This window comes from Aspergillus wentii (genome assembly GCF_001890725.1).
Source record: "Aspergillus wentii DTO 134E9 unplaced genomic scaffold ASPWEscaffold_4, whole genome shotgun sequence".
Taxonomy (NCBI): domain Eukaryota; kingdom Fungi; phylum Ascomycota; class Eurotiomycetes; order Eurotiales; family Aspergillaceae; genus Aspergillus; species Aspergillus wentii.
Window position 1 is genome coordinate 2,065,670 of NW_024467835.1, and position 23,355 is coordinate 2,089,024.

Consider the following 23,355-nt stretch of genomic DNA (forward strand, 5'->3'; position numbering starts at 1 on the left):
AAATAGCAACATTCCGTACTGCAGTGCTACTCCGTCATTATTCGTCCTTGCTTTATTTCGTGGTGTTTTGTTTGTCAGCCATCACGTTCTCTCCAGTTGGTCCTTGAACGGACCACTCAGAAACTGCCACTGTAGAGCGCAGCCCCAGTTTTTGCCCGTTAGTGCAGGCTGTGGTTGCTGCTCCGCCTGCGCATACCGTCAAATTACGATTGGGGAACGATAGGTTGCCCCCCGGGCGGAGGATTTCCTCAATATTTCGCTCGTAGGGCTGTCCGGGAGTTCGCAATTCCATAATTGAATCTTACCCCCCAAGGCTTGTCGCCCGGTCTTGAGCCTCTCCCCAAGTCCCGCGCCAAAATCAGCTCTTATCGACGCGCTCTTGCGCCTTTTGCGCCGAAGAATCTAAAGACCGCGCCTTGCGATGTCTGCGGTCGGATAGCACATCAATCTTGCCTACGATGGCTTCGAATAGCCACGATCGCGGCAATAACGAAGACGCCTTCCCTCCGGACCATTCAATTCCTTTACAAGATTTCTCAAGATCGACCGATATCGCGGCTGCGGAGGACTATGGCAGAGAGCGCTCGGACAGCGCGGGGAGCAGATTCCCATCGAGACGGTCGTTTATCGGGAGAGGATCTTTGAGAAATTATGAAAGAGTCGCGGAGGATTCCCCTGTTGAGCAGTCGACGCTAGCGAGAAACTTTCACGCTTCCAACCACAACGATGACGAACCTCTAGTTGAGGACCCGGGGACCTTTGCCATGGCAATGTCGTCCTTTGGGCTCAGCTTCAACGAACCGACAAGAAGCCACGACGATACGTCGGAACTAGACAGCATACCCTTGGGTGCTACCAGCTCCCATGAGCCTGATAATTACTTCTCACCTCCCGACGCAGACGAGGACACTGCTCCGTTGACAGACAATAGATACCTCCAACCTATAAGCGGGGCCTCCAACATCTCCAATACGCCGCAAGATGGGCAACGCAGTGCGCATAGTTCCGTTCACTTCGCTGATGGCGATCATACTGGTGCACGTTTGGGCGATGATCTACCACACTTAGAGAGCGGGTTGGGTGGTCGCAGACCTCGCGGCAGCAGTAGTGCTGGGGATAGGTCACGTTCCTTATCACCTTCGGCTTCTGGCTTTGCCCTGCAGCGAGCTAGTTCGATGATGAAGTCCATGTCCCAGCGTGTTGTCAATCTGAGTAACGAACCCGAGGTTGTTGAACAATCGATCCGCAGAGAGGAATCCTACCAGAATGCACGAATGGAAGAGCCTCCGTCGCTTCCTGCCATGGTCGATTATGCTCACGATATACCTCCTGATGACAGACGTACGAAGCGAGCATCAAGAAGAGCTTGGAGAGAACGCAATAATCCGTTTAAGGGAAGGTCTCTCGGTATTCTAGGGCCAGACAATCTCATCCGAGTCTGGCTTTGTGATATACTGGTGCATCCTTTCGCAGAGCCCTTCATCTTGATTGTAATCCTTATCCACACGATTTTGATGGCAGTCGAATCGTCCGACGCAGTCAAGCATACCGAACAGCCTCCGCGTTGGGGCACATCTCCCATTGATTATTGCAACTTTGCTATTTTCATTATCTATACCCTTGAACTCATAGCGAAAATACTGGTGTCGGGCTTACTTTTCAACCCTACCGAGTACAGTACTCTCGACCGGTCGAGTGGTTTCAGAAAAGCAGTGGCGGAAAAAGGGAAGAATCTCATCGCACCCCAACGGCAATTCTCGAAGAAGGTATCAACGGTGTTTCCAACCGAGCCACAAACTTCAATCATACGTACCTTCACGGGTGGCTTGAATCAAATGGAGCAAGAACAACAAGCGGCCGATGACCCTTTACAAAAGCGCCGTGTCAGACTCGCCCATCGTGCATTTCTTCGGCACTCTTTCAACCGTCTCGACTTTATCGCCGTGATATCATTCTGGATATCATTCTTTATTTCTTTTAACAACATTGAAAATGACCATAAGCTTTATATCTTCCGTATGATGAGCTGCCTTCGATCTTTGCGTCTTCTCGCACTTACCAATGGCACTTCTGTAAGTCAAAGAACGAAGCTGGCGGAGTGCGTAGGCTAATGGGAAAAAACAGATCATTCTTCGGAGTCTCAAAAAGGCTGCTCCCCTGCTGGTCCATGTTGCCTTCCTTATATGTTTCTTTTGGCTGCTCTTTGCCATCATCGGGATCCAAAGCTTCAAGTCAAGTTTCAAACGAACTTGTAAATGGATTGACCCAGATAATAAAAGCAACTATACTCGGAATGACTCGGATAGTCTTCAATTGTGTGGTGGATACCTTGACAAGCACAACGGGACGAAAATGCCCTGGCTCAGAGACAATGGTGACTGGAGCGGATATAGTCCAAAGGGGTACATCTGCCCTAAAGGGTCTATATGTATGGAAGGCGAAAACCCTTACGGTGGGACAGTGCATTTTGACAATTTATTGAATTCGCTGGAACTCGTTTTTGTCATCATGAGTTCAAACACATTCACGGACCTCCTATACTACATGACTGATAGTGACTACCTTCCGGCTGCGCTTTTCTTCGCTTGTGGTTTTCTCATTCTAAGTTTGTGGCTAGTCAACTTATTGGTTGCAGTTATTACACACACTTTCCAGGTCATTCGAGAAGAGAGCAAACGAAGTGCTTTTGCTATCCAGAAGATCGACACGATTGATAGGGAGGATGTATCTCCTGACAAAATGAGCCCCCTCAAACGGTTGTACGACAAAACCGAGTGGTTCTGGGTCTGCGTCATTATCTTCGACCTCGTTATTCAGGCCTTGACAAGTGCATCCATGGGAGATAGTCGGAAAAAATTAATTCTTGACACTGAGATCGTCGTCACCTTTGTGCTTCTTTTTGAAATCACCCTCCGCTTTGTTTCTGATTGGCGCAGATTTCACAAGAAACGCCGCAACTGGTTCGATTTGGGGCTTGCAATCGTTACTTGCATTATCCAAATCCCTGCCATCAGAGATTCGGGGCGCCCATACTCCGTTCTCACTCTCTTCCAGATTATTAGGGTGTATCGGGTTGTGTTGGCGTTTCCGGTTACCAGGAACCTCATTACAGTTGTCTTTCGAAATGCAACTGGTTTACTAAACCTCATAGCATTTGTGTTTCTGATCACATTCCTCGCGGCTATATTCGCAACTCAGCTTTTCCGCGGCCAGTTTGAAGATGACGCCAGTAGCAGTATAACATTTGCGGACATCTACAACGCATTTCTTGGGATGTACATAATCCTGTCGAGCGAGAACTGGACGGACATACTGTACGATGCGACTTCACTCACTGTTCGATATAAAACCTCATGGATTTCTGCGACCTTTTTAATACTCTGGTTCATTGTGGCTAACTTCATAGTTTTGAATATGTTCATTGCTGTCATTCAAGAGAGCTTTGATGTATCAGAAGATGAGAAGCGACTTCACCAAGTCAGAGCATTCTTAGAGCAGAAACATGTGAATGGGCCGTCGCAAGGAAACTTGTCACTTACGAAGATCTTCATGCTGGGGCGTGATACAGAGCGCTATAAAGATCCCCTGGATCATGGGCCAGCGGCCTTGGAAATGCTACTGAAGGATGCCGTTGTCCAGGACTTTCTTGATGAGCAAGATACACCTGTTGAAAGCAATAGAAGAGAAAGCGTGCTTCCAGATGCAACGACGGAAGAGACAGCTCAGCAACCAGGTTGGGTATCCAAAATGTGGACATCGGCTTCAACGAAAGTTATGCGTCGAGAACCAAATCCGTTCTATTCCAAATTGAAATTCTCCCGTGCATATGAAGAGCTGGATCCAAAGGCAATGGCCAGAGAGGTTGTGTCGGCTGCAGAACAAAGAAAGCGGGCGCAACGGGAGTTTCTTGTGAAACACCCAACTTACAACACGTCATTGTTCCTCTTTGCACCTAATAACCCCTTCCGGAAACTCTGTCAGCGTATAGTTGGCCCGGGTCGTGGGCATCAGCGGGTCGAAGGTGTGGACCCATACAAGCCTGTGTGGTATACCTTCTCTGCCTTCATCTATGCAGCCATCGTTGCCATGGTTGTTCTTGCGTGCGTGACGACCCCGATATATCAACAGACACATTTCAACAAGAACCGAAGTTGGTTTGTATTCACCGACATGGGGTTCGCAATCTTGTTCACAATCGAGGCAACAATCAAGGTGGTTGCAGATGGTTTCTTCTGGACTCCCAACGCATACTTCCGCAGCTCATGGGGGTTTATCGATGGAATCGTTTTGGTCACTCTTTGGATCAGTGTTGGCAGCGTGCTGTATAATGACTGGGGGATTTCTCGCCCAATCGGGGCATTCAAAGCATTGAGAGCACTGAGACTCTTGAACGTCAGTGACAGTGCCAAGGATACCTTCCATTCTGTGATCATCGTTGGAGGCTGGAAAGTCATTTCTGCTGCTGCCGTTTCGCTGAGTTTTTTGATTCCATTCGCTATCTATGGAGTGAATTTGTTCAATGGCCAAATGATGCAATGCAATGACGGTGATTTCTCCGGCAACTTGGACTATTGTCTCAACGAGTTTAAGAATTCACCTTACAATTGGGATGTCCTCTCTCCACGCGCTGTGTCAAATCCGCCATACGACTTTGACAACTTTGGAGACTCCCTTTTTATTCTTTTCCAGATTGTGTCCCAGGAAGGCTGGGTTGACGTTCAAGACAGTGTAATGGGCATTACCGGAGTAGGCCAGCAGCCTGAGGACTACACGGCACCCGCAAATGGGCTGTTCTTCGTCGTGTTCAACCTGCTTGGGAGCGTCTTCGTCCTGACGTTGTTCGTATCTGTGTTCATGCGTAACTACACGGAGCAGACTGGTGTCGCTTTCCTGACTGCCGAACAACGATCATGGCTCGAACTGCGAAAGCTTCTTCGGCAAATATCACCATCCAAACGCTCTTTCTTTACCAAGAACAGGCAGTGGAAGAAGTGGTGCTATCGGGTCGCTGTCAAGAAACATGGCCCTTGGGCAAGATTTGTGACTATCGTCCTCTTGCTTCACCTCACATTGCTGTGTCTGGAATACTACTCCGAACCCCCGATCTGGGAATTGATACGATGTAAGTCTGGTCCCACTAAAATCCAGTGGTTGTCTTTTATCTGACCGAGCTTCTTTTCCCTGGCAGCGGCGTTATTTTTCGCATTCACGTTCGTGTATTCGGCCAATGTCATTATCCGAATGGCTGGATTGGGCTGGCACCGATTTAGCCGGAGTTCTTGGGATCTATACTCATTAATTGCCGTGCCTGGAACTATGGTCGCAACCGTTCTCAGCTTCGTGATCAAAAATAGCCAGGCCATTGATAAGCTGAACAAGCTTTTCTTAGTGTCTATTACGCTCTTGCTTATTCCTCGGAACAACCAGCTCGACCAGTTGTTCAAGACGGCGGCTGCCAGTTTTACGGCAATTGGGAACCTCCTGGCTACGTGGATTGTCCTGTTCCTTGTCTACGCAATCGCAATGAACCAAACGTTTGGCCTCACGAAATTCGGAGAAAACGAGACCAACGATATTAACTTTAGGGATATCCCAAGGTCTCTTATTCTTCTTTTTAGGACAAGCTGTGGTGAGGGATGGAACGACCTCATGGAAGATTTTGCGACCATGGTACCGCCGATATGCACCAGAAATGATGATTTTCTGCAGGACGATTGTGGCAGTGCAGCCTGGGCTCGGTCGCTCTTTATCTCCTGGAACATCATCAGCATGTACATCTTTGTCTCTCTGTTTGTGTCGCTGATCTTCGAGAGCTTTTCGTATGTGTACCAGAGAAGCAGCGGGCTATACGTGATCAGTCGGGAGGATATTCGCCGTTTCAAACAGGCATGGGCTACGTATGATCCGGATGGAACTGGGTTCATCTCCAAGGACCAGTTTCCCAGATTGCTTGGAGTAAGTGCGGCGCTTGTCTTTGAATGTTCCAGACGGCTAACCAGTTGACAGGAACTTTCGGGCATCTTTGAGATGCGGATTTACGATGGCGAGTTCACGACTCGGAGCATACTGGAACGATGCAGAGTCGAGCCTCGTGAATCGATGCGTCCACATTCGAGGGTTGTTGGGGGAGTTGATCTCGACGAATTATCCAAAGCCCTGCGGAACCTTCCAGTCGAAACGATTCGTGAACGACGACAGCGACTGAATATCTTCTATGAGGAAGTGCTAGTGTCTGCAGACCCTGACCGAGGCATATCTTTCCATTCTTGCCTGATGATCCTTGCCCATTACAATGTCATCAGCGATAGCAAGAGTTTGAAGCTGGATGAATTCCTGCGCCGTCGTGCGCGACTGCAACGCGTGGAAGAAGCTGTCCGCCGCAACACAGTAATTGGCTTCTTTGATACACTGTACTGGTCTCGCGAATTCCGCCGACGGGTCGACCACAAGAAGTCGGCGCGGATGAGTGGGGTGCCTCAATTCCAATTTACCGTACCGGAGATTTTTGTGGATGGCGCGCAGCATGACGACCAAGCCGACGCGGGCGTGACGCAGGCACCTGATGCAACAACAGTGAACAGCGAAGAGGATCCATCACAACCCATGCTGTCGCCATCGTCGCGCAGTCGAGGCAACTCCAGCCCAACATCACGGGTGGGCAGCCTACCGCGAATAGACACGAGCCAACCTGGTCGCATGGCCGTGGCCGGACCATCGACCGAGTGGTCTAGCATCAGTCCGTCACTATCGCCGCGGCGGGAACGGGCCCACACGACATCATCGTATGGAGACGGACCACCTGAACTAGAAGAAACGCGGGGAGGAGCAGACCATTCGCGACAGAACAGTGCGATGAGTGTGCAAGATGTGATGGAGTCGTTTGATAACTCCGCCTGGGGTGAGAGTATCCGACGTAGCTTCACACAACGACGGTCGAATTAGGCGATGTAAAAAGTGAAAAGGGGTGGGCGAGGTTTTATGAGAGATGTTGTGATGATGATATCCAGGATTGATGTAGACATGGCTGGATTGTCCAGCTGGTGGATCATCATTCTTTTGTTTCCTTTTCTTTGATTAGATTTTGTTTTCGTATTATATCATGGTATATCCCAGCGGTTTTTTTTTTTTTTTTTTTTTTTTTTTTTTTTTTTTTTTTTTTTTTTTTTCTTGTCATGATACTTTTTGGCCTTGATTTATGGTTATATAGACCATTGCATAATTGCATCGCAAGCGGCGTGAATTCGAGGACCCCTGATGAAGATATTTATCAATTTTGTGTGACGGCGATGATTGAATATCCTTGTTACACCACATTGAAGGATTGAAAGTGCCTACATATCGCGATAAACTATGCCTTGATGGATCTGGAATGCAGCCTATCCAGGAGATGATTCTCAGTAAGGACGACCGAATGCGGTGCGATGGGATGATGGGATGATGGGGTTGCAGTGGATGGACGCAGTCGGAAAAGGAGGCCAGGAGCAGCAATGTATTGTTTCTTCAGACGAGGAATGCGAGATATCTGGCATTCTTCAGCTGATAACGAAAAAAAAAAAGTGAAGATTCTTGACGCGTTCTCATCGCCAAATGTGCGGGGAAGTTGGCGTGTCGATCGCAGCCGGTTGCAGCGACAGTGGCTCCATCGCCAAATCAATAGTTTGGCGTGGAGTCCGCTTTCCCCCTGATGATGACGCCGGCCAGAAGCGCAAAGAAGACGAAGAAGCGGCGAAGAAGACGTAGTGGATATTGTCTGTGACAATGGGTCTGTCCCGTTTCCGACGGTGTTGCGTTCAGTCCAGCAACGCCACTTGTAACTGTCTCAGGATGAAGCATTGAATGATTAAGACAGAATCAAATCCATCGCCTGGCGGAGGCTATTTGATTTTATTTTTATTTTATTTATCATCGCACAGGATCCCTGGACTCCTTGGATCGACTAATCCCACGCTATCTGTTTCTCTATCGACGGCTGGCCTTTGTGACACTCTCTGCCTTGTGCCTTTCTTCCCCCGTGTTTATCAGTCGATCTGCTCCACTCCCTTTGATCCTCTGTCCGTCGTCATCGTCTTTTCTCGCTGACTTTCTCTTTCTCTTCTTCTTTATCCTCATCCTCATCCTCATCTCATCTTCTCCATCTTTCCTCACTACATCTACTATATCTCCTGCAGCTAGTCTGCTCACCTCATCCTACTTAATCTCATCCCAGACAGGCCTTGGTGTCTTCCTCTTCTTCTTCTCTCTCTCTCTCTTTCTCTCTCGTCCTCTTGAGAAAATACTCCGACTGTTGCGCTTCTGCGTCTTCCCCTGCCAATTCCAAAACCACAAAATCCCCCGAAACAACCGGGCTGGGAATTAATTACTCGTTTCGCAGTCCATTTCAAGGACAACACACCAAATCGAACACATCACATCCATCCAATCGATAAATCCAATTCCCCAGCCTCCAAAAGAGAAATCATATTCAACCATGCACAGCAACAACCACAACAACTACAGTCCACCCACCTCGCCATTCGGCCTCTCCTTGCACACCTCCTTCCCCGCTCCCCGCGCGGCCAGCGACTGTTCCACTATCAGTCCCTTCAGCTCAACAACCACCAGTCCCACCTCCTCTCCCACCTCTCCCTTCCGCCGCCTCCACCGCAGCCATGCCCAAAATGTCCCCGGCAGCTGCTATCCAGATGATTCCCGCAGTCGCAGCCAGAGTCCATTTCGCCTAGGCGCCGCCTCCTTCTCTCTCCGTCGATCTTCTCTCCTCGCCCTTCGTCGCAGGCCCTCCAAGGCTGAAGTCGCCCTGAGCGCGGAACGTTCCCGATGCGACGGCGATGCCGTCGAGCGCCAGGGCCTGGACCTCATGGAGCCCCGGCCTGTGGATCCCGTTAGCATTCCTATGGATTTGAACGCGAATGTTTTCCCGGGGGATCGATCGTCCATGCAGAGTCAGCAGTCTCGAGCGTCGCAGCCGCGAGTCATCATGGGTGGGATATTTGAGGTGATGGAAGGGAGGGCATGATCTGTCTTTTCCTTTTTCTTTTTTTTTTTTTTCGCCCTTTCATTTCCTTTCATTTCATTTCATTTTTCTTTTTTATACATCACGCATGAGCTACGCTACGGGCCCATGAAATGCGATGATGACGGGTGGGACTTTTGTCTGATTTTCAACATTAAACCAACAATCATTTTCCGTTGGTCGTTAATACGTGCGAAATATTCCGGGATATATGGGTTTGGAGTTTTCTTATCATCTTTGGTTGGCTTTCTCTTTTTTTTTTCTTTTTTTTGACTACTACTATCATCTCATTCTTCATCATCACTTACTATAGACTTTTGGATTTTGGGTGGTTTTTTCGATATCAATTGGGGACCGGATGAATATATGAGATCCGGTATCACCATGTTTTTCTTTTTTGTATTTAAGCCAAGTCAGGTCAGGTCAGGTCAAGCCATTTTTTGTTTGACTGTCTGCTTTTGATCATATCATCTTTCATATCTACCAGAATGGTAAACTACAGAATTTATTATTAACAGATCCCGAATACCTATCAAACAAACCACCCGCTAATTAAAACAGAATATCTGAAAAATGCTTGGGTATTGAACAAAGCAAAGAAAGAAAAGAGAAAAAAAAAAATGCATCCGAATTTCCTTCCCATCCGAAAATGAATAAAACACAAAAAAACCCAACAACCCCCGCTGAAAACTCAAACAATCAAAAGTCCATGCTTGCTAAATCCGCAAATGCAAATGCATACATATTGTACATGGCATGGGCACGTCATGGCTGAAACCGACACCGAACCCGGGAACAAAGCCGGAACCGGAATATGTACTGTACTGTAATGTACTCTGTAGTAAGACAAGGTAGGTAGGTACCTAGGTAGTTAAGTACCAGGTGCCTACCAGGTTAAGTAGAGGTAGAGGTAGAAGTAGAGGTAGAGATCACTTCGTCCCCTTCCGCTGATTAGGCCAAAGCTGGCCGCGACACCTCTTCTCCCCACACAAACACTTGACAGCATTCGGGTCGACCTTCCTCCCCCCCTCCCAGTTGGGGTTATAGTCGAACGTAAGCTCCGTCATAGGCGGGATGTCACGCAGGGAGAAGAAAGCGAGGTCGTAGAGTCTGTCGTCGCCGTGCGTGCGGGAGACAGGGAACATGCGACAGTTGGGGTTACACGAGTGATTGATGAAGCGGGTTGGGGCGCCGAACTTTTGGCCGTCCACGACGTAGATGTCGTCATCGTCGACGAGAAAGTCCAGGCCGAAGAGGTAGGAGCTGTGGTGGTTGGAGACGGCGAGTTCTTCGCGCACGTCGGCGGTTTCTTTGGTGAGGACTTCGCCTAGGTAGCAGTCGATAAATTGGCCGGCGCGGATGGGGTCTGGGGAGCGCAGGCCTGTTTGTTCTTGTTAATACTTTTTATATTTTATGTATAGCAGTTGAGGGGGTTATATAGACGTACCGAAGCCGCGGTTACCTGTGTGGAAGATTTCAAATCGGACTGTTCGGCCGCGCTGGACGACGTGATTCCAGCACCTGTCGTTACAGTTGCAGCGCGAACTACACTCGTAGATCATAGAGGTTCTTTTGAGGAAATCAGGCGTAAGCACCAACAGCCGACTATCATCTTCACATTGCTGATAGGGCATGATCTTATCATCCGAGTTGATCTCCTCCGAAAGACAGGTACAATGCTTGGGATTGCACACCCCATCACAAGCACAGCCCGCATTAAACGACTCCGGCACAGGCGACACCCCCTTACGGACCTTGTATGTATTAATGAACTCAAAGTTCGCCGCGAACCCAGCGAGCAGACTATCATCACCCGGCGCGAGCGTCACCTCAGGCCCTTCAATCAACGAAAGCTTCCTCTTGAGCGAGTCAAGCAGCTGCGCATGCACCCTGGGTCTAGTCTCCAAAATCGGACCGGGAGTGCCAAGCAGGAGAGGGACATCAGCGCGACGAACCTTCTTAGCTCGCGGGTACGCGCCTTTCAGGGCTCTCCTCTCATAGTCGTCCGTGGGGTAGAACTTCTGAGACAAGCCCGTCAATTCTGGCGTAACCGCACGGGGAGATTTCGCCCACTGGGAGTTTTCGATCTCCTTTTTCAGCTTCCTTGATGGAGACGGGATCACGACACTGATGGCTTTGGCCTGGTGGTCTTTAAATTCACCCCCTGAGCTGCTCTTGGGACTTGGGGTGCGGGGTGCTAAACTGGGTGTTCGGGGTCCCAGGGCAGCATTTTTGGTCAACCCGTTTACGTTGCCATTGCTGATGCCATTGCCATTGGTGAGGGGGAATGGGACGGCAGATGCCACTGAAGACTCTCTAGAGGGTCTATCTGGCTTTCTCTTCAATGGGCCAGATGACAATGGAGTCCGATGAGTGAGATTAGTGATGAAAGTGGCTTCCCGTGGTTGAGACTGTGTTGGTCAGCTGACACGTCCAGACTAGTGAATGGGATTTCCGATTGGAGTAACAGAAAAAAGACAGGGGCAAAAAAGAAAAGAAAGTAGCATATAAAAAGTATAAAAGCAAAAAGCAAAAGGGGTCCATAAAAGTGGTGACATCAATGATAGAAAATGCGGGAAGATCCTTAAGATAAGAATGCTCAGGGCTAAAAGGGTAGAGGGGAGTAAGGGCAGAGATAAACACAACTGCAGCAGTACAGCAGGGAGGCTTATATAAGACACACTCACCTTCTCAGAGGAATCCGAGTCCATAGTCAGGTCGATAACCATCTTGAGAGGCCTGGCAGGCTGTCAAAAGCCCCTCAAGCAGAAGAGATATTAATTTAGAGAGTTAACCCAGGGCAGGATATGGGGTTGCTGATGGGAGAGAGTCTAGCAGGATTATTTAGCAGAGCAGGGCCTCATTCTGTTTGGAAATCTGGTTGCGAGCTAGCCTGTTTGGGCTAGTCTTGGCTTAGTCAATGGTTTGATATCAAGTTCTTTGTTTCCCTATTTGATCTGTTCAGTTGATTATGTCTTTTCTCTTTACTTGCAGGGGCTATAACCTGTCTTAATTGATTCAGCAAAACTTGAAGATCAAGAAAAACTACATTTTACCTCTTAAACCCCAAGGATCGATGTTTTATCTCAATATGGAATTTGCTCATGTTTGGTGCTAAAAAGACGTTCGGGAGCGGGAAAAGGGAGCTATTTAAACCCTTTTGTCCACCCGTTTGCTCAGAAAAGCCCAGAACAAGTAACTTCATCAATTCTGCTCAAATTTTATATATATAACAAATGATACCTATAATTCCAAGCTTGCTGGACCCATTGAAACTCTTATAATGAAAATAGTCCAAAAAATGAGGCTGTAAGGGCTGTTTAAAGGTTGGTTGTGTCCTATGTTTTTCTTTGTTCACGGGTCTTGGCATTTGATATGGATGTCTTGATGACTAACCAGATCCACCATGTATACACCACTGACAACTGGCTTAACTCTTATATTTTAACAAGTTAGATAAAAGGCTATCCCTTTTAGCATCTATTATTTAATATCATCCAGTATTTAAATCTTGGTACACTATGGATGCCCTGAATCTTGGAGAAATTTGACTTTCTTTGTTGGCGGTCACGAAGGCGGTAAGAAGTGGCAGAATATTGGGCGGCAAAGATCGGCAGTATGTCTGCCCAAATATATATTTAGTCCAATCACTCGAACATCATCAGATTGACAATCAGTGACATAATCAATTTATTTAGAAGCAGGATATAAATATTGCCACCGACCCATGGGGCCATGGATCATGCTCGATCACCTTGTGATTATGCCCCAAAATAAGCATCAAGTGCGATCCCCTGTCAGACCGTGGTCATTCGATGTAATGGGCTGAATGATAGAGCTTAGAGAGAGACCAGTTCATAATGGACTTTGCAGGCTGTCGTTGCAGGTTGTCCAGGTTGTTCGATCATATCGATACCGACTGACTCGGAGATGATGAGAAAATATATTGTGTTTCCCTTTTACTTGCAAGAACATCCATGTGATAGATTATAGGAAACTGGTCAAAGTTTCATGGCATTAAATTCAAAAGCAAGATATAGTAGTTTCATGTTTCATGCCCGTAGATAATACATATTTTTGTATTGACAGAATAAATAATGGCTCCAATGATATAAATATGAAATCGAGTCTGATTCTTACTTGCGGTAGTAAATCTAAAAAAAGCAGTTAGCACATAGTTCCCTTCCATTGTATAAGGACCGCATACCCTCTTGAACTGGAAATGAAGTTGTAAAATTCCCTAATAAAGAGTCAGTATCATCATGCCAATCATATCATTAACCAAGATCTGACTTACCTTATCAAAAGTACTCTTGAACCCCCTTTCTCGTTTGGCACTATAATCCCACTCCTTATCTACAATTCGGAATGCAATATCTTCATACGGCGGTCCTGCCATAAACCGGATGAGACAAGTATCCTCTTCACCCGCTGCCGCAAAGGATTGACCGCGCTTTCTTCCGTTCTCTCGCTCGATGCGGTATGTCGGAGCCTTTGCTTTGTCGATGAGATCAGGATAGAAGATGTTGAATTTGTAGCCCTGTACAACCTTTGGTGGTGGATTGTCGTGGTCGTAATGGGTTTGATTGTATTTATTCCACTCGTAGCCCATTTGTACTCGGTTGAAATAACGTGGCTTACGAGGCCGATGTTTGCCGGCCCATTGGTGATGGGAGTTGGAGCTGACTGCCTCCTCACCGGTAAAAATCTCCTCGTTCTCGCTGACACCCTTTGCAAGTTCCCTTTCGTAAAGAGCCTTGGTTGCTTGGGAGAAGTCTTCGTTTGGAATGGTAGAAAAACGGGTCGAGGCACTGGCCACTGGCATATTCGAGCTTTGATTGACCGGAGCAGCTGATGGCTTTTCAGCATGTCGTTGACGCAAGGGTACAAAGCCCATCTTGACAATCTTTTGACGCTCACGAGCCTGTGATACTGTTAGGACAGGTCAAGGCAATGGAATTCCAACACAACTTACCACCTGGTTCAAGAAATCGCTTTCATCGACAATTTCCAACACCTTATCTTCAGGGCGAATCTGCAACAACGGATCGGGGTCAAGGCCATTGAATTCATCCTGGTCAACAGGATTCGTCTCGATGACCGGCGCAAGAGGAGCCAGCTTGCTCCGGACAAACTCTGCTTCCACGGCTTGTTGTTTGCGTAGTCCCCGAACACGCTCTTCGATGACAGCATGGTACACATTCTTCAGTTTAGCCCGAGCCTTCCAGACTGTAAGACTGCGCAAAAGTTCCTCCCAGTAATCGGTATCGATGGGCTCGTTGGAATCTAACTTCCTTCTGACCTGAACTTCAAGGCTCTGCAGTTGCTCATATGATTTAGGGCTAAGAAGTCTGTTGATATCAGCGGCGACGGAATTGAGTGCACGTCCTTCGGGAGCGGTGGTCTTTTGGCGGTCTCGACAAACGACTTTCATTGTCTGTAAGGGCAAATGGTCAGCTCTGATCCCTAGACATTTGAATAGTCGCCAAATACCTTCCAGAATTCTGTATTCTGCTTATTCCTCTCCAAATTCAAGAATGTATCAATGTCTTTTTCGAGATCCGACAATTGCGTCTGGGATAGCCCTTCGAAAACACCATCCGGGTTCACCAAATCAAGATCCGAGTCTGCAATCTCATCATCCAAAGGATCCCTCGTAGGATCAATCACTCGCAGAGTAACCGTGAGCCAATCGATCGGCTTCGCCCGGCCCTCCTTGACTCGAATCTCTGCCTTCTTCTTGGCCTGCTTCAAAACAAAGACGTCTTCCTGTGCCACCCATTCCCGCACTTGTTCGTCTTCCTGAAGCTGGTTGATGCGGACTTGGTCCTTCATGTTCCGGGGCGGAGCCTGCGACGATCGACTTTGCCCATTGTCCCAGTCTTGTCGGCGGTCCCTTTCATCGTACCTGCGGGGGAGCTTCTGGGGTTGACGCCAAGATGATGAAGTTGGAGAGCGAGACCGGCTTCGCTTCGAACCTGTTCTGTCGGGGATACGTGACGACATTTTCAAGCAATTCGGTTCTTTATCTTACCCTGGATGGAAACCGAAATCGCAGGGCTGTTGGATGTTGGAGGATTGTCGCGATGATTTGCATGTTGGAGGTCTTTCGCGCAAAGGCAAAAGTGAGCTCCCGAAGAGGGCAGGTGAAGCGGGCGGCAAACCTTCCGCGGTGGCACGTGCATTAGGCATCGATGAGCTGAAAAGCGATCAAGTTGGAGAGTTTTGACAACTTAATTTAATCAACACTTCTATTATCGAGAATGTCGGCCAAATGGGAGAGGCTGCGCCTTTCGCACAAAGATGAAATACCTACACTTCTTTGCAAATACGCTCCAACGGCAAAGGGCTACGAGGTAATCATTACCGATCTCACTTATATTTGGTCGGAGCGTCTGGATCACCGCGAGGTTCTGAAGAGAGCCGATAAAGATGGCACCACCATTGACCCGAGTGAAGACCTCGATCAGTTCAAAGTGCTGTTGCAGAAGATAGGAGACGCTTTACAGGGCTCTCCTGGAAGCAGTTCGATATTGAATGATGGATCGACAAGAGATTCGCTAGAACTAATGGTATCAACCAAACTACCTGCTCCATTGAAGCCTCTCAAGTGGACATTGTATCTATCCAAACAATCACAATCCTCTTCAACCAGCCATTTACTCCTACCTTTACTAAGAGAGGAGGCGGGCTGGGATTTGCGCCAACGGTCTCTTCTGGACCAGCTTAAACAAAAGGACTGGGTCCTTGGGAAACTCTTTGATAAGATCGAGGCCATGGGCGTGGACCTGAGCACTGTGTTTCCTGGTGTATCTGGATTGCGTACAGCCCGAAAGGGTTCTACGTTATCCCAAGCATCGAAATACATCAAAGGCGTTGCGCCGTTTGACGAACAGTCATGGCTCAACCAAAGCAGCAAATCATCCTCTGATTCTGGCCTTGCTGCCAACCTTCTCGCGGAGATGACAGGATCTGATAGCAACCTGGAGCAGGAAGAACTGCGCCCAGCACCTGATAAGTGGTGGGAACATCTTTTAGAGCATAATCATTCTACAATCGCCCCTGCACAAGAAGAACCCAGGGAGAAACCGGGACCAAAACCCTCCCATGATGACTTGGATATGGACACCGACACTGCCCCAGAAACTGAAAATGATGAATTCGAGGTATGAGCAACTTTCCATATAATACTTTCGTATATATAATAACCTCTTCCCAGCGACAAGAGACACCACCCAGACTAAAGCAGTCAAAAGGTATCGATGAAGATACCCACCCTGCCACAGAAAAGAAAGCACCCATAAGCAAATCCCCATCACCAGTCCCCCAAAAAGCCAAAGGAAAACCGTCAAAAGGACTCGGTGTCATTGGGGGAAAGAAGCATACCAAAAAGCCATCGCCATCACCGTCACCGTCACCACCACAACCCTCACCATCCCCAGAACCCAAACATCTTATCCCCGAACCACCAAAGAGACCACCACCAACAGACGATCTAGAGACAGAGACAGAGTCAGAGTCAGAATCAGGATCAGAACCAGAACCAGAACCAGAACCAGAGCCAAAGGCCCCATCCCCATCTCCATCTCCATCATCACCACCCCACAAAGAACCCGCGAACCCCCCACCCAAGAAATCCCGCGGCTTAGGCCTGATAGGCGGTAAGAAAAAACAAAAACAAGCTACACCACCACCACCACCACCACCACCACCACCACAACCCGTGTCCGAACCTCAATCTCAATCTCCCACCCCGCAAAAGAGTCCCGCAGCGACACCCCCACCAAAGCCTAAACGAACAGGCAAACTCGGCGTGATAGGTGGTGGCAGCAAGGCCGCGAAAAGCAGCCAGGGTAGTGGTACTCGAACAGTGCCACAGCCACAGGTGAAAGACGAGGTACGAACATCTCCTGATTCTGTGGGTGACTCGGTGAAACCTAAGATTGCGCCATCGAGGTCTTCTTCGCCTGTTGTGCGGAGGGCACGGGCACCACCTGTGCCTGCGGAACCGGAGAAAGAGGAAACAGAGGAGGAGAGGGCGGATAGGAAGCGAGAGGAACTGAAACGACAACTTGCGGCGAAGAGTAAGGCTCCTGCGAAGAAGAAGCGGAAGTTTTAGATACTTGATGTTTCTAGGTATTTCTTTTGGGGTTAGATCTATCTACAATACATTGTCCTATTACCCTTCAAGATGCATAGTTTTGGACCAAGGCTTTGACACTGGAAGTGATTAGAATTATTATTATTCTAGTTATGACGTGATTTGCAAGATAACGTAAAACCTCCTGGTATCTGTTAAGCATCCCCGGTTACGCCTTACCCTTGCCCAGTGAGTGGTATCATATACATATCAAGATAGTTAAATAAAAATATACCAAAGAATTTGGGGCGGCAGAATCAACCGCTTAGCACACTGCCCCCTCCGATACTAGTACGAGTAGCCCGTCGTTTCCCTTGCTCACTAGGTGTAACTAGTCTCACCTTCTTGGGCGACATCATACCAGATGATCCCCCGCCGGCACCGCCGCTGCTAGTCGTCGAAGCACTTGCTGCGCCCCCTGATGCGACACCTAGCATGCCCCGGACTTTCTCAACGGCCTTGCTCTCCCCTCTTGACCAAGGGTCTCGCTTCACAAATCCTACCCCGGCTTTGCGGCCGCTGGAATCGCGTCGTTTCGACTCCTCTTGCGTGGCCGTACGATTGTGCTCGCGCCGCGGTCCAGGGCCGCAGTCGTGCATGCAGCCAGCGGTGGCGCACCCACCTTCACTTATGGAGACATCTTGCAGCCATATGCTGATGCAGGCCATATGGCCGCCATGCCCGCAGCCTTGGCACCAGGTCCAGAGAGCGGAGCCCTTGGGTCGTGGCGCAGCAAATGAGCTCTCTCCATCCAATCGCTGGACTTCGGATTCGGGGATAGTTTCGGTCCGAATTGAGGATCGCGATGATAGTAAATTAGACGTGGCTTCGAAATCTAATTCTTGCTCAGCGTGTGCAGCAGAATGTTCCGCAACCCACTCAGGAGGCGGGTCGACACTCATGCAAATAGCACAAGGGTCCTGAGGTGTGTTACAGCGGTGACAGCGACTGTTATCGTGCCTTGGATTCTCATATGGTCTTTTGCAGGTGAAGCAGAACACATTCATGAAAGAGTCCGTCTGCGCGTATTCATAAACCGATGGGTAAGATGGGACACAAAGCTGCCGAAGTTCAGCCGCCTCAACGTACATGAATTGCCGCAGGAGATGTTCATTATAGGTCTGGAAGATCATTTCACAATCCTCAAAGGGGAGAATCTTTTCACAGTCTTGGAAAAGAACGTGTAGTTTATGGAGCAAATGAGCAGCAGACTGGATATCAGCCTGACTGCTACTATGATAGTGTCTGATTGCCTCTTTCAGCAAGACTTCAACACTCCAGGGTTTGTTTTCAGTCACATCAGGGGTAATAGGAAGAGTCACTCCCGAGAGGTCCTCATTTGTCCCAGGAATTACAAAATGAGTTGACTGCACATCTGACGAGGGGTCGATAATTTGAGAATCGGCTTCCTGCTCCAGTGTCTTGATAGGACTGGATTCAGTCAAGAGTGGAGGAGGACTAGAAGGCCTTTCGAGGTGAACATGATTAGTATCAGGAGGGCTTTCTCCAAAGGAAGCTCCGCCCCGTATTTCAACCCCATCTTGTACTGTCCCCGGGGTTAAGAGCGGAGCCTCTATACCATTCTCATCTACCTCTCCACCTTCTATGCTATTATGACTAGCAATATTAGAAGCCTCATACAACTTCGAATTAGAGGTGTATGAAGCCCCAGTTGACTTCGCAGGATGGGAACTCTCTGTAGAGGCCGAAAACATTGGGAAACTTTCTGATGACCCATGCCGGTGAAATCCAGCAGCCTTAGTAGGATCCATGGGTGATTCAAGTGACAAGGGCTTCTTTGGAAAGAGTTTATAGTCACGAATGGCCGCTCTCTTGTCCTCTAGCTTCTGATCATAATAATCCGTTGAACCCTCCTTTGGAAAGTCCTCCTGCCCCATGTCACGCCAGTCTGCCCTTCCAGTGATCGCTCGAGGCGCGGATCTTTGATCGCCGTGTAATTCTGGTGGCACTGATCCGCGCAGTTGGTCGGACGGGAGGCTGTCAGACGGAATGGGTACAGGTTCACTGCCGTTGGACTGGCGGTGCCGGAGTTGCGCTACAGGACGGGGATCAACGTCGGACATTGACCAACCATTGGAGCTCATGGTACCTTGATTTGAGGAGCTCAGAACTGACGGGGGCAGGGGCTGGATATCAGCTAGATCGTCATTCAACGACGTGATCTGGGAGTCAGTGCTGTCAAAAGAGCCAACTGGGGAGTCGGGTAATGGTTGCGCAAGAGGGGTAGTCATGTTTGAAGCGCTCTCCGTGTCTGACAACGGATTTCTTTGCCCTTCCGTCTCCATGACTCCTTTAAATAACCGCTTTTTCATCTTGTCCTGTTTGCCATCCTCCAAAGGGCGGGATTTTTCCGATAATAGGCCCTCTTTGGACATCTTCTTCTTTACACTGCTATTTCCCTTTTCGGGAGTCTGGCGTTGCTCTCTCGCTTTGAGCTGAAGCTCTTGAACGACGGCAAATTTGATGATTCTCCAAGTTTGAGCTAATTTAAGCTGAGAAGCATTTTCCGCGTGCTCTGCATTGTGATCAAGCGACTCCAGCAAAGACCGCAACACATCTACCTGCGTTCGTTTGCCAGCCATGTCCTCCATCAGTGGCGAATATTGGCGGGCTAGATATCGAAAGAGGACCGGATCCATCGTGGCTCCGGGTATAGTACCAACAGCTCCCAGTTGACGTGAACCGGGAGCTTTATCCTTGGCCAGTGCTTTGTCCAGTGCGAGAACTGGAGTAAAGTCTGGTGCACCAGGCGGAGTACTGCCCAAAGATTTGGATGGTCGGGCAGCGCTGGTTGATTTACTGTGTCGGTGACGAATTGAGGGCGGTAGAGGGGGCTCGCCAAGGATATCGTCTGCCGGGCTCTGACTCAATAGCTTCTCACCGCTACTGCCTTCGTCGTCCTGAAAGCCCAGGAATTCAGTGGTGCTGAGACCACGGGTGCTCCGTCTGGGGCGCTTTTGACCAAATGCGACCATTTCACCATTGGGACTCCAGGCTACTGAGCAGGTCGGCCGTTGGTTGACCACTTGCGGCGCGTACCGAATATCCGTCTGCGTGAATGCGCCTGCATCACCCACCGTCCATAGAAGATCTTTGGAATGCCAGAGCAAGTCTGCCGCATACGTGTCGTATCGATCGAATTCTCGGAACGGTATATGGGGTCGTCGAAGATCCCAGAGCTGCACTCGCGGGTCTTCCTTGTCATAGGAAGTCGCTACTTGAGATGATTGCCAGTCACTTGAACCTGATTCTCCGGCCCAGGACGGAGGACGCCACCGGACATTAAGTACAGCTTGGGGGGTTCGGAACTGGAAGGTCGGTTTCTGTCTTCGCTCGGCCGACGAGGAAAAATCCCAGACCTTGACCTGCTTGTCCGTGCCACCACTGACGATATGCTTTCCATCGGGATGCCAATCCACTGAGAAGCAAGGTCGGTCGTGGGCCGCAATTCTCAGCAACGGAGCAGCAGTTTTACGGTAATCCCACAACTGGACGGCACCGCTGTCTGTGGCAGTTGCGAACATGACACCGTCACTCGGCGACCACCTTATATCCCGAACAGCATCGCTGTTGCCATTGTATAGTTCCTTGCTTCCACAGGTCGACACACCACGCTCCGAGGCAGCCATTCGCAGATCCCACATCCGAATGGTGGAATCCTGACTCCCCGACAGCAGCCATGCTGGGAAATGCGGGTTGAAAGCTAACCGATGCACCTGACGGCTGTGTCCCTGAAACCGGCAGAACTCTAGGCCAGTCCGGTGTAAATCGTAGACAACAATGCGACCATTAGCTACCGCCGTAGCGATGATCCGGTCATAGTTGCCATGTGACCACTTGACATCCCTCACAGTCAGCTGGTCTTTGTGCCGGGCGGAGAGTCCACTACCAACGTGATGGGTGGAGGAGTAGCTGATGATGGCATTCCGAAGATTGAATTCCTCGGACGAATGGGCAGGTGATACACGGATAGTCTTGAGAATCTCTTTACCTCCGATGACAGCATGGGTACGTTGTGGAGAGATATCCAAGGCAGCAATAGGGATGCCGGTCTTATGAGTAACTGTTTGGGATGCACCGGGTCTGGTGAAGGTTAGACTTAAAAAAAAAAAAAGAGGATATATGGAGTGGGGAATAAGTAAGGAGATGTAACTACAAGGATGGGAAACTATACAAATTGGGGGCTAGGAAGTGTGATGGGAGGAGGTGATATACCCGAGAAGGGAAAGGAATGGAGGGGTAGTAGGGACCTACAATGACTTGGACCGGTTAGACCGGGGAGCAGCTGAGAGATCGGCACGAGAACCAACAATCCCAGCTGAAGTTTGTGGACTAGGAGGCCTCGACCCGGAAAAGAAAGGCTGGGCGAATCGTGCCAAAGCGCTGGCGGCACGATTGGAATACCTCTGTTGCAGCGGCGGTGCGGGCGGAGGAGGGGGAGGAGGCGCCGGGGAGGAGTTGGAGTGGTAGGAAGAGGAACAGGAGGAGGAGCCGCCTCGAGTGGGCAGACGCGAGAAATCAGCCATGATTTTCTGACGCGTTCAACTCAAGCGAGAGGTTGTGCCAGTCAGCCCCATGAAGATCGGTCCATCTCCTGGGAAAACCGCCGGGATGGAATGGCAGAAGGCAGAACAGGATCTGGGGGAGGGGAAAATAATGGAGGGGGGGAAAGAGAGAGAAGGAGAGAGGAAGAAGAGGAGGTTTGAAAGGGGGGAGGCGGAGTTGGGATTGGTTGGCTGAGAATGAGAGTGTTTTTTTTTTTCCCTTTTCCTTTTCCTTTCTTTCTTTCTTTCTTTCTTTCTTTTTTTTTTTTTTCTCTCCTCTCGTTTTGTGACTTTTGTCTTGTATTTTCCGTAGACTTGCAGCTGCAAAGAAGATGCACGTAGCAACAGAGGAATGTGAGGAGGAGGGCAAAAGTCACGATAATGTGGCGAGGACGCGTGATGGGCCTGTTTTGGCTGGGGGAATCGATCGGATCGGTGGGTTTTGGGTGGAGGAATTATTCTTAGCTACCTATAATAGCTACAGTATACTACGGAGTACATGGAAGAGCAGTAATAGATGGATATTTCATATTCTGGATACTGTGGATGGGATGGCCATGGATAGATAGAGGCCAGAAGGTTGAAAAGAGCAAGAGATCTTCTGATTTTCGTCCAACGCAAGAAGATTTCCGGATGATCAATATGCATGCATCATTTTGACTGGTAGCGCCATCTGCATTGGATGTGATATTACGAGTATACAGAGTTCGACGGACAGACAGAAGCTCTGGAGGTGTACTATATTTGTATTGTGTCATCTGGACGAATCACAGGTGGCACAGAGACCGCCTGGATGCATCCAATTGCTCTGGCCTGCTGATGAAAGGATGTTCTGTCGATATCCTCATGGATGGTTGAGATGCCCCTGGAAATGCATTCAGCCACCGATCAAGGGATCCATTCCCAGCAAAACAGCTGGGGCCTCGATCTTACGATCTATCTTAAGATCTTTGTCTCTACTCTACATAGTATCCAGCTATTCTCGATTTGTGGTTTATCTAATATATATATATGTTAATATAAATAATACTCCGTTCTCTACCGGGTATCGTCATCGATCCACGATCATCGAATATAGCTTCCCCAGTGGAGAACCTCCGTTCTGGTTCTTCCACCAAACGCCCCTGTCCATCGGGTACGAACCTCTCTGGCTTGATTCCTTCAGGCCAGTCAGCTCGAGGAAAGTGTCAGTTTGTATTTTTATCCTTGGTGTTGCTTTTTCGTCTTTCTTGCTTTATTCCCGTGTTGGTTTTGTTGAGCTGAAAAGCAAACCTAATCAGTAATAATCATAATACTAGCAGTAAACCTGAATACCTGAATAGTCTCATCCAGACAAGAAGATAAAAAAGAAAAAAAGGAAACAAGAAACAAGCAAACAAGAAAAAGTCCGATTTGCAGATAGAGAGCCCAAGTGAAGAATCACCTACATTGACATTCAGTCTCTCGGGGAAAAAACCAGCTCTTCTCTTCTTCCTTCTCTTCTGCTTCGTCCTTCTTGCTTTTTTTTTTTCGCCTCCAGGCCGAATTTTCCATGCTTTGAGTTGCTGCTGATCCACACCGTCATTCTTCGACGGCTAAAGTTATTACTAGTAATTCTCCTCTCCAACCATCACACTTCTCTCGTGCTTTTTTTTTTTTTT

The 23,355-nt window shown here is 48.8% G+C and overlaps 7 protein-coding genes across 7 annotated transcripts; 3 read left to right on the forward strand and 4 right to left on the reverse strand.

Annotated features, from left to right (window-relative positions):
* The first annotated feature begins 24 nt into the window (after positions 1-24).
* On the forward strand, positions 25-6,966 carry cch1 (calcium channel protein CCH1). Its single transcript, XM_040835372.1, has 4 exons — positions 25-2,072; positions 2,125-5,122; positions 5,189-5,955; positions 6,007-6,966. Exons 1-4 carry the CDS (start codon positions 459-461, stop codon positions 6,940-6,942), a joined length of 6,315 nt encoding a protein of 2,104 aa, XP_040689110.1. The 5' UTR covers positions 25-458; the 3' UTR covers positions 6,943-6,966.
* A 1,501-nt stretch (positions 6,967-8,467) lies between these two features.
* On the forward strand, positions 8,468-9,013 carry ASPWEDRAFT_172243 (uncharacterized protein; the record flags this gene model as incomplete). Its single annotated transcript, XM_040830912.1, has 1 exon — positions 8,468-9,013. One exon carries the CDS (start codon positions 8,468-8,470, stop codon positions 9,011-9,013), a length of 546 nt encoding a protein of 181 aa, XP_040689111.1.
* A 926-nt stretch (positions 9,014-9,939) lies between these two features.
* Positions 9,940-11,145, reverse strand: clrD (histone-lysine N-methyltransferase Clr4; the record flags this gene model as incomplete). Its single annotated transcript, XM_040828270.1, has 2 exons — positions 9,940-10,391; positions 10,458-11,145. Coding segments are annotated over 2 exons (1,140 nt in total), but the record flags the coding sequence as incomplete, so codon positions are not given.
* On the reverse strand, positions 11,103-11,738 carry ASPWEDRAFT_133474 (uncharacterized protein). The gene has a single exon (XM_040829306.1). It carries the CDS (start codon positions 11,719-11,721, stop codon positions 11,449-11,451), a length of 273 nt encoding a protein of 90 aa, XP_040689113.1. The 5' UTR covers positions 11,722-11,738; the 3' UTR covers positions 11,103-11,448.
* Positions 11,739-12,999: 1,261 nt separating this feature from the next.
* ASPWEDRAFT_40631 (splicing factor cactin) lies at positions 13,000-15,086 on the reverse strand. Its single transcript, XM_040835373.1, has 5 exons — positions 14,504-15,086; positions 13,986-14,447; positions 13,308-13,934; positions 13,218-13,250; positions 13,000-13,164 (listed from the first exon to the last, which is right to left on the reverse strand). The coding sequence occupies exons 1-5, from the start codon at positions 15,014-15,016 to the stop codon at positions 13,147-13,149; spliced, it is 1,653 nt and encodes a 550-aa protein (XP_040689114.1). The 5' UTR covers positions 15,017-15,086; the 3' UTR covers positions 13,000-13,146.
* Positions 15,087-15,273: 187 nt separating this feature from the next.
* On the forward strand, positions 15,274-17,129 carry ASPWEDRAFT_28074 (uncharacterized protein; the record flags this gene model as incomplete). Its single annotated transcript, XM_040833086.1, has 2 exons — positions 15,274-16,176; positions 16,230-17,129. The coding sequence occupies 2 exons, from the start codon at positions 15,274-15,276 to the stop codon at positions 17,127-17,129; spliced, it is 1,803 nt and encodes a 600-aa protein (XP_040689115.1).
* A 278-nt stretch (positions 17,130-17,407) lies between these two features.
* Positions 17,408-21,697, reverse strand: ASPWEDRAFT_172247 (WD repeat protein; the record flags this gene model as incomplete). The annotated part of the gene is made up of 2 exons (XM_040830913.1): positions 17,408-21,254; positions 21,426-21,697. The coding sequence occupies 2 exons, from the start codon at positions 21,695-21,697 to the stop codon at positions 17,408-17,410; spliced, it is 4,119 nt and encodes a 1,372-aa protein (XP_040689116.1).
* Between the last annotated feature and the right edge of the window lie 1,658 nt (positions 21,698-23,355).

Coding starts and splice junctions, on each gene's coding strand:
- cch1 (XM_040835372.1), top strand. CDS start 459: ATGGCTTCGAATAGCCACGATCGCGGCAATAACGAAGACGCCTTCCCT. Junction 2,073..2,124: donor CACTTACCAATGGCACTTCT/GTAAGTCAAAGA, acceptor GGGAAAAAACAG/ATCATTCTTCGGAGTCTCAA. Junction 5,123..5,188: donor GATCTGGGAATTGATACGAT/GTAAGTCTGGTC, acceptor TTTCCCTGGCAG/CGGCGTTATTTTTCGCATTC.
- ASPWEDRAFT_133474 (XM_040829306.1), bottom strand. CDS start 11,721: ATGGACTCGGATTCCTCTGAGAAGGTGAGTGTGTCTTATATAAGCCTC.
- ASPWEDRAFT_40631 (XM_040835373.1), bottom strand. CDS start 15,016: ATGTCGTCACGTATCCCCGACAGAACAGGTTCGAAGCGAAGCCGGTCT. Junction 14,448..14,503: donor AGAATACAGAATTCTGGAAG/GTATTTGGCGAC, acceptor TTGCCCTTACAG/ACAATGAAAGTCGTTTGTCG. Junction 13,935..13,985: donor GCGATTTCTTGAACCAGGTG/GTAAGTTGTGTT, acceptor ACAGTATCACAG/GCTCGTGAGCGTCAAAAGAT.